This window comes from Typopeltis vanoorti, chromosome 18 (assembly GCF_054136105.1).
Source record: "Typopeltis vanoorti isolate ZY-2024b chromosome 18, IOZ_Tvanoo_1.0, whole genome shotgun sequence".
NCBI lineage: Eukaryota > Metazoa > Arthropoda > Arachnida > Uropygi > Thelyphonidae > Typopeltis > Typopeltis vanoorti.
The window spans coordinates 96,969,607-96,988,584 of NC_143566.1; the positions used below are offsets into that span (position 1 = coordinate 96,969,607).

The 18,978-nt window shown below is 36.5% G+C and overlaps 1 protein-coding gene across 1 annotated transcript in view; it reads right to left on the reverse strand.

Moving 5' to 3' along the window:
* The window catches only part of LOC150096971 (sodium-coupled neutral amino acid transporter 7-like), a 188,645-nt gene that overhangs the window by 52,315 nt on the left and 117,352 nt on the right, over positions 1-18,978 (reverse strand). Inside the window, exon 5 of the mRNA XM_090408104.1 lies at positions 16,810-16,942. Coding sequence (XP_090264230.1) covers positions 16,810-16,942 — 133 coding nt within the window. The remainder of the gene's footprint in view (positions 1-16,809; positions 16,943-18,978) is intronic.

Here is an 18,978-nt window from a genome sequence, read left to right on the forward strand (position 1 = left end):
AATCTTTTCCTTCGAGTTCCGGTTCTTCCATAGCAGTGCAAAAAACCTTTCATTCTTTCCCACCATAGCAGGGGCACCATCAGTTACCACACCCTTGAGGTTGGTTAAGCTGAGGTTGAAATGCTGGAGAGTTTTCTTGGCAGCTTCAAGAATATCAGTGCCTTTTGTTGTTCCCTTCATACTGAATTGTTCTTCTGTCATATTGAATTGTTGATCAATACCACGGACAAAGATAGCCAGTTACGATGTATCCTTCACATCTGTGCTCTCATCTAAAGTAAGTGAATATGACGTAAATTCGGACGACCGTTTTTTTAAAGTTCCTTCAATTCATTGGCAAGTTCTTCGACACGTCGTGCTACAGTTACCCCAGACAAACTTGGGTTTTTTAAACACTTCCTTATTATTTGGGCACAGAATATCCCCAGCAGCGATGAGATACTCTTTCACAAACTCGCCGTCCAAGGAGGCTTTTGATTTTTAGCAATTTTTTCAGCTATTACATAACTTACTTTGACACATGCTTCGCTCTCTTCCCTCTGCCTTTTAAACATATCCTGCTGGCATTTTAAATCAATTTAGAGACGGTTCACTTTGTCCACACGAAGTCGCCCTTGAAGGTGATCGAAATTGGATGCATGTTTTGTCTCATAGTGTCGTTTTATATTGTATTCTTTTGATACTGACACTGACTCACGACAAATTAAACACATAGCTTATTGTCGATTGGCACAAAAAAGCACAAATTGGTCCACTTTTCATTACAAACTTGACAAGAATCACTTGATTTACACTTTTTACTCATAGACTCCATAGTGATGGAAGGTGAACCCAAAAAATGATCCAAAATGGCCGTGTTATGGTTATTATCCACTCAATATGTCTCACACTAATGAAAAAAGTCTGGCAATATAAAGCTACAATAGGTTATGACACAATGAACTTGCGTGTGCTTATACACGAATATTCCCTATTCACGACTGACTGTGGATGAGATCCTCTTGTATTTATATGAAAATAACGAAGTATCGAGAACCTTTGAAATGTATCTGGGAGGCACTAGACAGCGCACTCGAACGAACTACTGCTTCAGCCATCTACCTGCAATGTTAGTACTAGTACTTAAGTACCACTTGGCGCTTATAGATGGCTGAAGAAGAAATGTCTATTTAATTTTATTTATTTTTTATTTATTTATTTAATATTATTTATTTTTATAGGATTTTATGTAAAGTATCAAATGCACAGTGTTCCTTGTGAATCTGGAAAACATCTTACAATTCTAAATACCGCAGTATAGCTTATTGGCCTGTGGGCTTCATTGAAATTATTTATTTAATCATGTTTTAATGTTAAGTAGTTATTTTTTCAAAATGGCCGGCAGGCCACAGAAAAGAGCTGTGCGAGCCATGATTTGAAGACCCCCTGCCTTAGACAATCTTTTATACTCTCTGAAGTGAATATATTTCACATTTGTAGTAGCAAATGTGAAATATAAAACTATAAGTAGCAAAGAAAATCACACATTGAAATCACTTGACATTTGCTCTATGCATTGGTGCCATGACATACAATGCAATATACTTATAACAAAAACAATATCTCTTAAAATCACACATCTCTTAAACAAACATGCAGTCAAAAAGAATAATCCAGAAAAAAATCAATTATGGCTAATTATTTTCTAAAATGGCTTTTTCAGCTCTTATAAACTCAAGCCATTTTTTTTTTCAAACTCAAGAAGTTTTCTCTGTATTTTCTTATGACACTTGATTACTTACAGGAAGTTTTATCTGATTTCTTCTTTTCCATGACTGCCTTTAACAAGTCCACCATACAGATTTTCCTATTCATGAGAATGACTTGGCCACATGCCTTCCTTGTTAAATCAATATTTTCTGAAGATTTTTGCTGCAGGATCTCTAAGATTTAGTTGTTATTTTCAATCTTAGATTTATACTTCAATAATGCATATTTGAGTAAATTTTTATCATGCTCAAAACTAAATGGTGGTGATCTTATGTAAAATCCCATGTATACTCTTTATCATAAACAAATTTGAAGATATCACTATCCATAATAACAGCTAATAAGAGTTATTTCTTGTGAATTTGTGGAATTTTACATTGGAACATGGTATAATGATTATTCTTTATCCTGAAAAAAAATCCAGCAAATTTTCCAAAAAGATTTCCATGTCTGGTATTCATTTCCTATTCTGTTGTTTAGATCTCTAACAAGAACTAGCTTTTCCTTAATGTCAGTTTCCTTGTAATGACTCAAAAATTCATCTACTTCTTCAGTTAACAGAACCGTCTATGTAATCATAGATACAAGTGTCTCAGTGATTTCCCATTTTGAAATTTTTCGCATTAATGTATCCTAGGAATTCAAGAAGTTTATCTTCATGTTTAGTAGAATATTACAGCTTTTCCTTCCTTTATCTGATCCCCATTGCCCACAATATTTTGGGCAATGGGGATCAGACTACATTTCACCTGATTTGAATCAGACTGCATTGCTATTTACTGCATTGCACCTGTTTTAATCATCATTAATAATTATTATTTCCTAGCATATATTCTCAAGAGGCATACAGGTTCTGTAAATCCAATAAAATTAAGGTTTTAGTACTAGTCAGTGGCAGCTCATCCATAAGGGCTGCATTGAATGCAGCTCCAGCGTTCAGTATACTAGCGAGTAGTACTGGCTAGTATACTCAACGCAAGAGCTGCATTCCATGCAGCCCTTATGGACGAGCCGCTACTGGTACCAGTTGCCTATTTTGCATTAATCAATATCTTAATCTTCCTCTGGATTTTCTTCTAGTCATTTCTGTTTCATATACCTGTTTTACTAATCTCTTATTCTCTTTATGTGACCATTACATGACATGGAATAATCATTACTAACCTTAGATCAGCTATGCTTTCACATTGTGAATATTAATAATCTCTTTTGTAACAGTTAGGCTAAAAAAGTTATCAAGTGAGGTTTAAATCAAAGCATATTAATTTTACATACCTGTGTAAAATATTTTGGAAGTAAAGATGGTAAAAACTTGACACAAGACTTGATCAGAACGAAGGTGGTATGCAATTAAAAGTGATGAGCACACTGACATTCATCACACTGAATAGTGTGTACTGAATACTGAGCACACTGAAATAACATTCAGATGCCTTTGACCTGGCTTTTCAGTGAAAGTCTGGCTGCTGGAAAGGTGCCCATGGAATGGAAGGAAGGTAAGACAGTGCCATTGCATAAGGGCAGTAGCAGACTGGAAGTATCTAATTATAGACCAGTTTGTGTGTCATCAGTAGTTAGCAAAATCTTGGAGAAAGTAGTGAAGGACCGTATATAGCATTGGGCAGATGAGGGTAATGTTATCAGTGAGAGTCAACATGGATTTGTGAAGGGGCGCTCTTGTTTTAGCAATATGCTAGCCTTTTATGATAACGTTACAAGAGCATTAGATGAGGGAAAGGCATATACTGCCATTTTCTTAGACTTAGCGAAGGCATTTGACAGGGTGCCACATGATAAGCTGATATTCAAGTTGCAGCACATGGGTCTGGATGTCAGACTGGTCAACTGGATTCAGGATTCGCTGTCCGATAGGTATCAGAGAGTTGTGTATGGTGGGGCAGTTTCAAGGAAGCAGAGGGTTACAAATTGGGTCCCACAGGGCTCAGTACTGTTACCTATATTGTTTAACCTTTATATCAATGACATTGTCAGTGGACTGCAAGGGGATATTCAGTTGTTTGCAGATGATGCGAAGCTGGGAAGGATTATTAGTAATAGTGCAGATGCGGCAGCCCTGCAAGAGGATTTGAATAAGCTAGATAGATGGGCAAATGAATGGGGGTGTCAGTTTAATGCAGCAAAATGTAAGGTCTTGAGGTTTGGGAAACATTGATGGGACACTGCATACTCTATGGGAGGAGTTATACTGGAGGAAGTAGGGGAGACAAGAGATCTGGGGTTGATGATTGATAGAAACCTGAAATTTAGGGGACATATTGCAAAGGTAGCGAAGGCAACACAGAGGATTGCTGCAATAATGAGAAGGACACTGACCTGCAGAGATAAAACAGTTATCATTCCGTTGTATACCCTGATCAGACCACACTTGGACTATTGTTCTCAGATTTGGTCCCCAGGATTTGAAAGGAATAAATTAACTGTGGAAAGGGTACAAAGGCAGATAACAAAGATGGTTTCAGGACTGTACAATGATAGTTATGAGGATCGGCTGAGGGAATGTGGACTGCAGAGTTTGGTGGATAGAAGGAGAGGTGATATGATTGAGACTTTTAAACTGTTGAGAGGTGGTTAGAGGGTTGACACTGGGGAGTTCTTTCGCTTGGTTGAACAGCAGGAAGGAGTGATGACAAGAAGCCATCCCTGGAAGTTACGAAAGAAAACTGTGAGCAAGAGGGTGAGTAGTGGTTTCTTTGCATGGAGGGTGGCTGAACCATGGAATGCACTGCCTGATGGAGTGGTGAGAGTGAGAATGATCAATGAGTTCAAGGAGTGGTATGACAGACTTTGTGTTTCTTAGGGGGGGGGGGACCTCCCCTCGATGAGTCTTTTGACTCCATGGAGGCCTGAATAATAATAAAAATAATAATAAATAAATGTTATATGAACATTATTTCTACGTTCAGGTGTCAGTGTGTTCATCATTTTTAATTGTATAGTACCTGAGGCAAATAAGGCCCACCTTATTTAATATTTGAATAAGTTAGACAATTGTTTAGATTAATTGAAACAACAGTGTTCATATTAAAGTTTGTATTTTCACTAATTAAAAAAACACAAATAAGAACAATTCTTGCAGTAATTTATATTTTAACCAAATCTTTAAAAAACACCTTGAGTGGGCCTTATTAAACCATAGTAGTTTAATAAAGCCCTTTAACAAAATTAAATATTTAAAAAAGAATATAACAATTATTTTTAATTATTATTAATTTTAATCATAATTATTAGCTTAAGAACAGTCAGAAGGGCATACAAATACGCCACATTCTTCTTTGGTGAGACCAACACACTCTTCTTGGTACCATTTAAGATACCGTGTACATTGCCTCATATCAGCAACCTTTTCTTCTCTGCATCAATGGCAATACCACCCCTCTTTTGACACTCTTTGTTCCTTTATTTTTTTTTTTGGTTCTTCCTGTGTTTTAGTGGCAGCCTTCTCTTTCTTACTATCCTTTTCTTTGAAAAGGATCTTTGGTCACTCTCTGGCCTTTATAATTTAAAAGCTTTTCTTTGTGGTGTTGCCTTTACAACTGCATAATTTGGCGTCGGCATTAACTCCTGAAACAATAACTTCAAAGAGTTCTTTGTTTTTAGATTTGCCAATGGAATCTCATCATCGGAGTTATCTGAATCACAAGATGGAGGATTAGGATATGTTCTTACAGCTCAAGCAGGATTCAAAAATCGAGCTTTATGTTTAGAAATTGTTGGGTTTCTCTTTAAAAATAACTTTAACCAATCTTTTCCTGAGAGGCCACTTTCTTTATTGAAGTTATTCCTAATTTCATTTTGTTCACAAAATATAAAAGTTTGCCTGCATATAGACTTTGAAGTTAAAGGGACGCCAATTGAAGCAAACTTTACTATTCTTTCTACCAAGTTCTTCTCTTGTTTTCTTGTTAGCACAGTATTTCTTCATCTTCTCTATCTTTAAATGGTTCCTCAATGTTCTTCTAGGTAATCCATAGCATTCTGATGCTGCACGTTGTGATAGTTGTCCTCTTTGCACAGCTTTCATAGCTGCTTCTAGTCTTTCATCAGTCCAAAGACCCCGTTTCTTCTTAACTTCTGACATTTTCAGAGGCCTTTAGCAATAAAATAAGTAACCATTATGAGCAATCACCAAAAAATAAAATCATAAATTATAGCATAAATAAATTTAGTTTAATCCTTTATCCAAGTGTGAGCAAACAAAGTTTGTGCCTGAAAATATCTTCAGGACTGGAGTAAGGTAGTACAACACTGGGCAACTCGTAGCAAAGGTTGACCAAGCTAACGTCACTCCTATTTCAGTATCATCTCCCATAATGCAAAACACATCTCCTTGCAGATATGTATAATGTTATGCATTAAGGGCCCATGGCTTCTGCCTGGTATCTCCACTTCTGGGCCTGGCTCCCACTGAAGAGTCTGCCTCCCATGCTGGATATATATGAAAGGCTCTGCTTGGGGTAGGTTTTTGCCTGTCTCTGAGTAGAGCCACTGCTGAGATTATGGCTCTGTCTGGTGGTGGGGTGAGCCTGCCACTGGGTAGAGCCAATGCTGAGAAGTTCTTCTTGGTGACGGAGTGAGCCTGTCACGGAGTGGAACAAAGCTGAGTTGGGTGATCTTTCGGGATCGTCTAATTTTTAGAGAGGTCTTTACTTAAATACACCTCAATAAAGGTCGAAACTAGTCTGGGTAGTGGCCCTTCCCTTAATGCATAACATTATACATATCCACAAGGAGATGTGTTTTGCATTATGGGAGATACTGAGATAGGGGGTGATGTTAGCTTGGTCCACGTTTGCTACGATTTTCCCGGTGTTGTACTACCTTACCCCAGTCCTGAAGATATTTTCAGGTGCAAACTTTGTTTGCTCACACTTGGATAAAGGATTAAACTAAATTTATTATATTCTAACCAAGTGAAAAATAAACTTTCAATAAATTATAGCAGTTTAATAAGGCCCATGAACAAATTTACTGGGCCTTATTAACTGCCGCAAACTAGATTAGATAACATCTATTTTCACGTAAAATATGAATTCAAATCAATTAAAACATTTTTTATCATAAAACTGAATGTTGAAAGAACAATTTAAATATAAAAACAATGCAAAACGAACAATTTTTTAATAAAACGTATGAATTATTGCTGTGTAATATTATTAAACAGGAAGACACAACCACCTCCCACAAAGGTCTAGGTCAAACCGACACAATACAGTCGCTAGATAATATGCCACCACTGATTTGCCATTATATTGCGTCCTTTGTATGTCTGTAAGAAACCAAACTGGTGCAAGTTACCGTAAATATGATTTTTTTTAAAATGGGCCTTATTTACCTCAGGTACCTTATACCATCTTAGCTCTGATCAGGTGAAGTTTTTACAATCTTTATTTCCAAAAAATTTTACACAGGTATGTAAATTAATAGGCTTTGATTTAAACCTCAGTTCATTATAACTTATTTTTGTCAAATTGTTACAAAAGGGACTGCTCCATAGTCCAAAATAGCTTAACTTTTTCTTTTCTATTTCTTTTCTAAATAACTTAGGGAATTGAAACAACGTAGATCCGAATATAAATTAAATTATATTTTAATAGATATTTCCGATATTTCGGCAATGTAAAAAAGAATTCTACCGTCAATCCAAAACTTGCTACCAACACCGTAATCAACCTTTCTTCAGTCACCCTGAAGCCTGAAGCTCTCAACGTGCTTTCACGTGGCCACAACTTCGCCATTGCTCCCAGAAAAATACCAAGTGAGGATATTATGATCCAGATTGAAAGAGGAATCCGCCACCTTCCACATCAAATCGCCAACAGTGTAAGACTGGATGTAGCTTGTGTCCTTTCCATAGCAAAACCACCCAAAACCAATATATCCAACAAGGAATTTAAAGCCTTACAGGAATTGAGAAATAATAAAGAATTAGTTATCACCAAAGCGGATAAAGGAAATGCAACTGTAGTACTTAACCAAAAGGACTACAAAGGTAAGCTGAATGCTCTTCTATTAGATCGGGCTACTTACCTCCCTATCAATTACAATCCCACCAACTCACAAATTAGAAAACTTCACAGGCTCCTTAAGAAAGTCACTTCTTGGCCTGCAGAAGTTACCAACAGATTAAAACCGTTTAACTCTATACCCCCCCGTATTTACGGACTCCCAAAAATACATAAAGAAAATGTGCCATTACGTCCCATAGTGGATGGCATTGATTCCCCCACATACAAATTAGCTAAACATTTGGCCAAAGAGCTCACACAATATACTGGCAACACACCATCACACATAAAAAACTCAGCCCACTTCAAAGCCAGCATAGAAAACCTTACACTCCAACATACTGACATAATGGTCAGCTTCAACGTCTCCTCCTTATTCACAAATGTCCCACTCAAGGAAACTTTAGAGCTAATCCAAGCTAAATTTTTCCCCGATATCTCAGCCCTATTTCAGTTCACAATGAACTCAGGCTATTTCGTTTGGCAGGGAAAATTCTACAAACAAATAGAGGGAACAGCCATGGGCTCACCACTCTCACCACCCTTGGCCAATTTCTTTATGGAGACCTTTGAGGAAAAAGCCTTAGCCTCTGCCCCACAAAAACCAACCATATGGCTTCGCTACGTTGATGATGTGTTCGCTATTTGGCCACATGGCTCTGAAACACTCCTCTCCTTCCTTACACACTTAAACAATCAACACGCCAGAATCAAGTTCACCCTGGAAAAAGAGGAAAACAACTGCCTCCCTTTCCTAGACACACTAGTCACCCGCCAGCCTGATGGAACTTTGTTTTTCTCAGTTTACAGAAAACCCACCCATACAGGCAGATACATACACCAACAATCCCCCCCCCCTCACAACAATATGGAGTGGTAAAAACACTATACAACAGGGCTAAACTAATCTGTTCTAATGACATAGCCCTTAACACTGAACTAAATCACATCCTCAACACTTTCTCAGCCAATGGCTACCCCCCCCCAAAAAAAATCCAAAAAATATTAAAACCTACAAACCACAACCCCCCTCCTCCCCCCCCTCCACAAAAAAGATTACTCTAAATTCATCACCATTCCCTACATCCGAGGCACCTCAGAAAAAATTACCAAAATTCTAAAAAAACATGACCTCACCTCCTGTTACAGGCCTTACAGAAAATTGGCATCCCTTATCCGCTCTACCAAAGACCAACCACTTCCCCTAGACCTACCTGGTGTATACCAGGTCCCTTGCAGTTGTAAACTGTCGTACTTTGGCCAAACAGGCAGGACAGCGAATATCAGAATTTCTGAACACAAGGACTACATCCGGTTTTACAAGTATAGCCATTCTGGTCTTGCAGACCATGCTCTGGATACTCGCCACAGAATACGTTGGAAGAAAGCAACAATAATACACCGGAGCAAATATAAATTCGAAAGAATATTTATGGAATCAGCCTCTGCCCTAAGAAACTCTCCAAACCTCAACAAATTTGGTTGTATGCGACTGCCCCAAATTTGGGAGGCATACAGCAGACCTTCAGCCCAATGGCCAAGAACGCCTACTTAGCCCTCCAGAGGGCACCATCAGAACTTCTAGGAGAACGATAGCTTCAAATCTTCATTCTCAGTTACTGTATTGTTATTGCCTTGTGTGCACCTGCCTTTTTGTAAGTTCCTTTAGAAAATGGCAATGTGACATTGCCGAAATATCGGAAATATCTATTAAAATATAATTTAATTTATATTCGGATCTATGTTGTTTCAATTCCCTAAGTTATTTAGAAATTTTTCTTTTCTAACCTTAAATAATTCAAGAGCATTAAGACTTCAGAATTTTCCCACTAATAATTTCTATTTCATTTTTTATCTTTTTTCATTAACTGGGAATGTCCATCTTTATTGGGTTCTGGAATGAGAATAATGTGACCTGTAAAGTGAAAGGAATTAAAATATCAAGAATGAGAAGAGTAAAATCACAGGCCTCATGGTAAAATTCCATTTCTAGATCATGTCAAGTGCTGGGAATTTTCTTCTCCAGCATTCTTTATAGGCTGTAACGAGTTTGTCAAGACTATTATTACTATTATAAGGGTATCTTCATGGAGTCAGAAGACTCATCACAGGAGACCCACATCAACCATTATTCACACAAAACTTAAAACTCCCACTGAATTATACCTCCATTTAAACACTTTCACTGTCATGGCACTCATGACCACCTCCAGTAATCAATACCAGTCATTCACCACTCTCCAAGCAAAAAATCTAGTCCACACACTCTTACTAACCACACTTTTACACAACTTCCAGAGATGACTGTAATTCTTCTTTACTCATTATGTATTGAAAAATTTCTTTTGTCTCAATCTTATAGAACCCCCTTTAGGAACTTAAGTTTTTATCATGCCCTCTTTTTTTCACCTATCAATTAAACTCTGCAATTCACACATCTTCAATCTATCCTCAAAGAGAGCATTCCATAGATTTGTCATTAGATTGATTACTCATCTCTAGATACTCTCCACCACTACCTCCTGATCACAAAGAAACTTAGTTGGCCAATTCTGTGCACAATAGTCAAGATGCAAGCCATATCATAGCCTTATAAAGAGGAATAGTAACATACCTATTTGTCAATGTGTTCTTCAACATCTAAGTAATCATCTGTGCTATTTTACCAACTTTAACTCTCTGTTCACCATTTTCCCAAAGTCTCTAGTCTCATCAATTTCCTACATTTCAGTATCATCAATGTGATGCATAATATGTAATATTTTAAACCCAAAGTGCATTACCTCACAATTTTTCAACATTAAGTTGACAATCATTATTATATTTCACTCGTAATGCCAATTTCTTTAAAGTATCTGGGAGGATTTTTTTTTTTCATCATCACCTTTATTAACTAATGCCCTTCCAAGTTTTGCATCATTACAACAAAATATCCCCCTTAAGTTATTCCCTATATCATTAAATATGCAAAATGAACAGCAGTTGTCCTGATATAGAGCCTTCAAGCACTCCACTAATCATCCTCATTCTCCTGATTTCACCTTTCCTGAAATCCCTATTCATATTCATCCCTATTTGCTACAACTTTTGCAAACATTTTCTGTGCATTATTCTGTCAAAGCCCTTTGAAAAGTCCAGCAGATCATGGTGTAATAAGTCATTTTATCTAATTCTGCTGTCACTCTTATGAAATGTGAATAAATTACTAAGGCAGGTCCTACTTTTTACAAAACTATGATGCCCACCATATTCCTATCCAACCATTCCTGAATTCTATCTTTAACTAACATTTCTGATAACTTAAGCTGAATTTTTGAGATACTAATTTGTTGGTAATTTGTTACTTCTGTTTTGGAGCCACCTTTATGTAATGGAAGTATCTTAGCCTCTTTCCAATTCCTTGGAACCTTGCAGAGCTGAGACTTACATTAAATAGCTTAGTCAATGGCAGTGCCAGTTGTCTTACACATTTTCACAGCACGCAGTCCAAAATGCAAATGCAAATCCAATCCCACTGCTATATTGAAAAATATCAATTCACATATTGAAAAAGATCAAGTCACATTGATATTTTTCAATGTGACTTGATCATTTCATAACCTCCAGTTCATAACCTCAATTCTCACATCAGTCACTGTTGCAATTGGCAAGTTTAGAATGTCCACCAGGATGATATATCCCTTGCAAAGTCATAATTTAGTAACTGAACTATTTCTTCTACTTTGTGACTTTCCTACCATCAGCATTATTAAAGTTATCCTTCCATAATCATTCTTCCTCTTACTTGATACATAGTAAAAAAAATTCTTTAGGATTTCCTATGGCCTACTTAGCTAATTTCCCTCATACTTTGATTTAGCCTTTTTTTACCATAGGACTAAATAAGAGTATAAGAGAAAATTAGATAAGCAGTCCAAAGCTCATGAGCAAACCGATCAATTTTTTTTCTCCCCCACAATATATTTTGTTACATTGGCTTTTATCTCACATGACATTCCTCCAATGAGCTTGTTTCCTCAGACCTAAAATCCTCTTTTGCTTCTATTTTTGTTGGTTGAAGTTCTTTAGCTTTCGTCAGTAATACTTGTTCTCTTCATGTACTGTTCCTTATATCCTCACCGAAAAATAAAACGCCGTGACTATATCATCTTCTGTCAACCAGGTCTGGCTGATTCCAATAATTTTTGGCCAAATCGAGCTGATCACTGCTAAAATCCCCCCCCCCCAATTATTTCTGACTTGTGACATTTACATACATATATTTTAACATCCTTTTGGATCCATAGTTATCTCTGTGTGATGTAATCACCAACTTATTCAGATTTGAAACCTGTGAACTGTATTTGGCATTATGTAATCATTTCCTTATTGACACTCACTTATCACAGGGGTGGCTAGATCCAGACTGGACTGTCTTCCCCCCCCCCCCCAATACTGCTAGTTTCCTGATTTTGTACTTCTAGCCTCCGAATGAACACTTTAAAAAACTATTTAAATGCAGACCGTCAGGCATACACAAGTCCTTTCATTAATTAAATACACTCCATACATCTATAAACTGCACATCCTCCTCACAACCTTCTCACTGACTCATTAGCAGTCATGGCCCTTCTTCTCAATTCAGTCCTATCATAATGTTACAGCAGACTCACAATCTTTACTTTATCACTTTTTTCATTTTTGCTTGTTCCAGCAATTTTCTCATTGTATATTTCTCATCTTTGAAATCATTTGCTTGCCAAAACAATCAACTCTTTCATATCTCCTCTCTGCAAACTAATAGTTTCACTAACATCCTTGATCATTGCAACTGGGACACATGCTTTCATCACATTCTCATTAAATCCACCTCTTATCATAAAATCTCTGCACAATACCCTCTCCTTACTTTCAGTTTCTCACTTTTTCATACTTTTCCCATTCACTTTTTCTTTCACTCCCTCTTGCTCTCTCCTGCTGTGCCACATGCAGAATGTATCGAAGTCATATTCGTCCTGTGAAGGATTTCGTGTAAGGCCTCCATTTTGCTCTGCAACCCAATTTTTTCCACACACTCCACATATTTCATGCACTATTGCTCACTCCTTCCACCACATTTTCTACAACACCTTCATTACTCTTTACATAATTAATATCCATCCCTTCGTTCTCCTGCTTTCAATACATCCCTATCTTCAATATGAACAAGATAATTGTTTCCACTGTGGAAAAATTAGATTTTCTACTGTGCCACTGATAGTTTCTGAATTGAGTTGTTGTCTTGTGTAGCAGTTATGTCTTTGTCTTCCACACACATTTTGGAAAGAGTACTTTCTTCACAGAATGTGAACTGCTATTGAATAATTCAGGTGAAGGTGTATCTGCCAAGTACTGTTTCATTCTTATTTCACATAAAATCTCTGCACAATAAGAGACAGAAAGAGACTAATAAGAGACAGAAACAAGTACAAGAAAGGAATTACAACTACATTCTATGTATGCATTAATTTTCTGGGAACTAGCTTTTCTCTTTGTATTTATTATTATTATTATTACATGAATCTCCAGGGAGTCCAAAGACTCATCGAGGGAGGACACCTACTCCACAACTCTCCATCTCCATCACTCAATCCACTAACTATAACGAATCGCAACCACTTTCATCATCTACACCAATGCCATCTGCTGCCGACCACCACCACTAATATTTTTCAAAGCCAATTACAAACATCCATGCCCACACCAGGATTCGAACCTACAACCTTTTGGCTGGAGAGTGGATACGCTAACCACTTGGCCAACCAGTCCGGCTAATATAAGTCTTAAGAATGTCTTAAGTTTTTCCCATTCAATCATGTTTTGCTTTACCATTGCTTTGAATTATGACATTATTTCAACTGTAACAAAGGAGCTAGAATTTGGCTTCTTTGAAAACCTTTGTATTGCACTAATTTCTACCGTTTGGAAACTAAACCTATGACAAAACCAACAGCTAAATTAATGGCTGGAATCATACTTTCTTGTGCAAGTAGGAAAATGGTCTATCACCATATCTGTAAAAGAGAGAGAGAGAGAGATGTACAATTTTTTTTTTTTCCTTGGTTACAAAGAAAAGTATACCTGGCAAGAAATTATATGCTTTTTTTTTATCCTTTTATCTGTCCATTTACAAGTAGCCTGGTCACAAAGTTATTTCATGTGCAAGTTCTTGATTGCTCACATTTGGCTCAAGGATTAAAAAAAAAAGGAATACAATTTATCTTCAAGTATAATTTACTCTGAAAAAAAAGAAGCAATTAAAAGAAAAAGTCAGAACCAGAATACAGGAGGTAAATGGTCAAGTTCTCTGTGGAAGGATTTATTAAAAGCAAGATTTTGTTCCAGTAATTACATTTTATAAGATGATGATGATAGCTGAGAAGAAAAAGGCATTATGCTTCAATATACCTGGTTTTTGCAAAGCTCGGATTTATTTATTTAATACAGGTGAGGTTGCATGACACGAGAGTGGAGCAACAAAGGCATGAATGTCGACATTTTCTGCTAAATGGCAAGTTTATAAGTGGCAATGTCTATACTATCTGCTAATGGTACTGAACTGGTAAATTCAGAAATTCACTTTGTAATTGTTTCTACTATATAATTGGTTGCAGTGCCTTGTGTTTGCTCTAAATATGCTAGTTTGAATCCAGCAAAATGAGAGTAGACAATAGTTTATTTTATCTTAACATGATGTGGTTATAAGTTAATGCCATTAAAAAAAAAGTAAGACAATATTGGAGCAAATATTTGAGTACAAATATTATTTTTTACTAATAAGAGACATACTTAGAGATTTACACACGTTAACGATTCATCAATCAAAATAAAATGAAATCTGATTGGTTCATCATTATGTTTGTCATATCTAAGACAGACAAGCAGCAATTTTTTGCATATTAACTTTTACCGAGTAGTGGTTTTTAATTTAAAAGAATTTGGGATTAGAATGCAATTTCCAATAAAATGATATAAGGTGATGGTTTTTTTTTTGTTGCTCCCACCAACAAAAGGCTATTTGCAAACCTATAAAACATTCTATACCAAGGATTGGCTAAGGATATTTTTCTATTTTATTTTATTTTTATCAATTTTATATATATTTTTTATTTATTTTTTAACACTGTCCAGAAACTCTACACTAGAGACCAAATGCATAACTTTTTCAAGCCACTTCAGACCCCCAATAAATGGGGAAGTGGTCTCACACCAGGAGATAAAATTCACATCCCACCTAAAGACAATCACAAACACCCATACTCACCATGGAATTTGGACACACAGCCTGTTGGTTGGAGAGTGGGTATGCTAAGCACTCAGCCATCCAGGCTGGCAATGTGGGTGCTTAAGAGTCAAAGCTGTATAACTGAGAGGAGACCTCCACATAGCCTTTAAAGGAATGCGGAGAACCGACCAGGGTTTCTGACCTAATGTCCAATCCTCACCTTCTCATGGTGCACCCTGTTGGGTATCTACTTGAATACTGTAGAGTAGAGTTGCCAGAACGGTTGAGAAGAATTGTGGAAGAAAAGCTTGGTGAAGAACAAGCTGGATTCAGGCCAAATAGAGATCTGATCTGTCAGGATCAGATCTTCACTTTACGACAAATAGTCGAGAAACCATGGGAATATAACAAAGATTTGTATTTAAGTTTTGTTGATTTGGAAAAGGCATATGACAAGGTGCCAAGAGAGAGAAGCTATTCAATATGCTGCAGTTATATGGTGTCAATGGGGCATTATATCAAGCAATACTTAGTCTTTATTTGAGTTAAGTCAGCAGTTAGAATTGAAGGAAATACAGGAAGATGGTTTAATGTTAAATCTGGTGTGAGACAAGGATGTACATTATCCCCTCTGTTATTCATTATCTATATGGATTACATTATGAAGGAAAGCGGTATTACACATGATATGAGAATTGGAGATGTTAATGTCAGCTCTTTGCTTTATGCAGACGATGTTATACTTCTAAATAAATCCACTGCAAGTCTGCAAGATTCCCTGACTAAATTTAATGAATGTTGTAATAGATATGGTATGAAGGTCAGTAATAAAAAGACAAAGACAATGAAAATAGGCAGAATCATTGAAAATGTCAACTGTGTTGCACTATTTGTTGAGAAATATATTACACAGACTCCTCATACCTTGTTCACTGGCATAATAAAAGTACTTATTTTTATTGCCTCTGCAGTATAGTGGCTCTTAGGGAGGGCGTGTTGTTTACCACTGCAAGCGAGTTACTATATCCCCCACATGAACTTGTTTAAGCTTTTTTTCATGTGTGTGAAGTATATGCGAAACTTTTATTGGTAACAGAAAACTAGCTCGGATGACAGTGATAATATAAAACGAGTTTTGATATGTATATAAAGTCAATATCAACAGTCCCTGATTACGAACGCGTCTGATGAAAGGGACAGGAAGATTTGGAGCTTCCCTGGAGAGCATTCGAAGTAAATACAATTAACCACTGCTTTGAAATGAAACATATGAATAAGCAATATTTACTGATATTCATTAAGCGCCGAAATACGCAGGAAGCAAAGTTTGTGAACCAACACCAATGTGTGAATTTTTCCATTAAAATATAAAAAATAACAAAAAAGAAATAATAAAAGTTAAATACGTTTCTTTTAAAATAAAAAAAAATCTACTTAGTCTTAAAACATTTTAAATTTGTTTTCATTATTTCACGGCCCCATTGAACAAAACCTATGGCCCCCAAGGGGGCCGCGGCCCACAGTTTGGGAAGCGCTGCCTTAGATGATAGAAATATAAGATCTGATAATGTTGGAGTCTTGACAAGTAACAGACTGATTTGGAGGAAAATTGTAGATAGGAAGTTAGTAATAATGTAATTTTTTTCATGTAATATTATCATATGCTGTACACCCCTTGAGGCTACATGGCAGGAATTTGATGATGATGATGGCACATTTATAAGTTTCACAAATTAAGCAATTCTTATTTTTATCTCTGCAAACAGCTACCATAATATATTCAAAATTTACCTGGCATATCTGAGAAAGTCCAGCCTCTGGAAATAGCACATAGGAAGTATGAACAAAACAGCAGTGGCTGTGATGGTAAATCTTCGATTTATATACCAAACAGTACAGACATCCCCTCCTATGGACTGAAATACTATTGGGGAAGAAAAAGCAAAGTAAAATAAGTGTAAAAAGGACTGCTAATATAAAATTATAAAACTATGTACAGCCGTACACACACTGTTATGGCATGACATCATACATAACTTACAAACTGGGATAAAAACAAAATTACTTTTTAACTGCATAATACCACAATGATCAATACAAACGTACATAGATACACTAAGATATTTGAGTTTTACAGAGAACAAATAAAACACTAGCTAAAAAAATATCTTATCTTCTCCTTAATATGGTAAGCTCAATGGTTTCTAATGCAAGTAAGCTTCTTGTAATACAAATAAATGTAATTAATGTCATGAGAGTAGTTAATCCTATCTACATAATTCACTATGTCTCTCAACTGGGTGTATTCTTTGGCTGGTTTGTTTTATGGCACTAGTGTCGCTAGTGACTGTGGTGGTCGTGTTGAGTTATGCTAGAAAATGTGTTTTTAAATTAAAGTATAGTGTAGTTTTTTGTCTCAAATTGTGTTGCAGTTGTGCTTCGGCTGGATACAAGTGTCCTTCAGTGGTATTATTGTTTGAAACTCTGTTGTATATATTGTGTTCTCGCTGATGTTTCACTACTTCAAAGTCTTCACTACAGCGTCTAAAGATGACGTCCAACAAGAGAGTACTTCAGCAGCTCAGAGGATTTCTATACGAAAGTCTGGCTCTGCATTGGATTTTTTGCAATGGATGCACTGCAGAAACTGCTACATATAGGTGTTGAAGAATGTGAAGGATCTGTGGACTGTTTGGCTAAATGAGAAGAACGAAAATGTAACGTATATATGAAATGTCGGGATAGGCTGGAGTGATTAGAAATGGAAGCAGACGTCAGGACCATAGCGGAAGAACTTCGGCATGAGTTCACAAAAACGACCTTAATCTTCTGCAAGAGGAATTGGAAGTGCTCAGTAAGGAGGCTCTGGAAATTAAAAGTTAAATGTATTGAATAGAGAAATTAGGACTATGGAGATTACTTTAGCTTAAGTAACTAGAACAGGATTAAGTATGGGAGAGTCTTTGGTGATTGATGAAGTAATAAATAGTATGGGAGTGATTTGCAGTCAACAGAATGAAAGCACAAGAAGAAACGATATGTCCTGAGAGTGACTGAGTAAGTAAAAGAGTGTTGAATAATGAAACTGGGAGTCATGCTGAATAGAGTGGAAAATGAGGCTGTAAATGACGCTTGTTTGGACTTGAATAAAGTTATGAGTGGAAAAATATATGGTGAGTCTATGATTAAGGGTATGGAGAGAGGTATTCCTGAGAAGTGCTTGGCTGTTGGAACAATAGAGTGGCTTTAGCAATAAAGAGAGAGCACGATGCAGAAAAGATGCTAGTTATGGCAGGTATAAATGACCTGAGTGGTAGTATAAATTGGGTAGCAAAAGATTTAAGAACATTGTTAGATATAGTGAAGAAGAAAAGTGACAATGGAAGGATAGTGTGTGTGTGCTGCCTCGTTTTGACAAGTATAAGTTAAGTAGATGAACGATGATAATGAATGATATGATTACAAGAATGTACAAAAAAAGAGGTCTGGAATTTGTTGATGTTTGGAGTGTGTTTGAAGGAAAGACAGCTGTATGCAAGAGATGGGTTGCATCTGAACATGGAAGATCATATGCGATTGAAGAAGTTACTGTTTTCTGAACAAGTTGAAGTAATTGGGCAGGGAAACTAAAATTGAAAAGGTTGAGTGTAAGAGGGAGAGGAGACACTTAAGCCGTGATTGTATATTTGTTGATCCTTATTCGCGGAATAAATTGCAGAATAGAGTGGATAAAAATCGGCATGGGACTACTGAAATTAGCGATATGTATATCAGTTCTAAAGCTGGTACAAGAACTAAAGGGAATCTGCAATTTTTGTATACCAATGCAAGAAGCATTCTATATGAGAGGGAAGAATTTTTGCCATTAGTCAGTGCAATCTCACCAAAAGTTGTAGGCATTAGTAAAACTTGGCTGTCAGCAGAAGAAGTTGTCACTGGAATTGAATGTGATGGGTACAG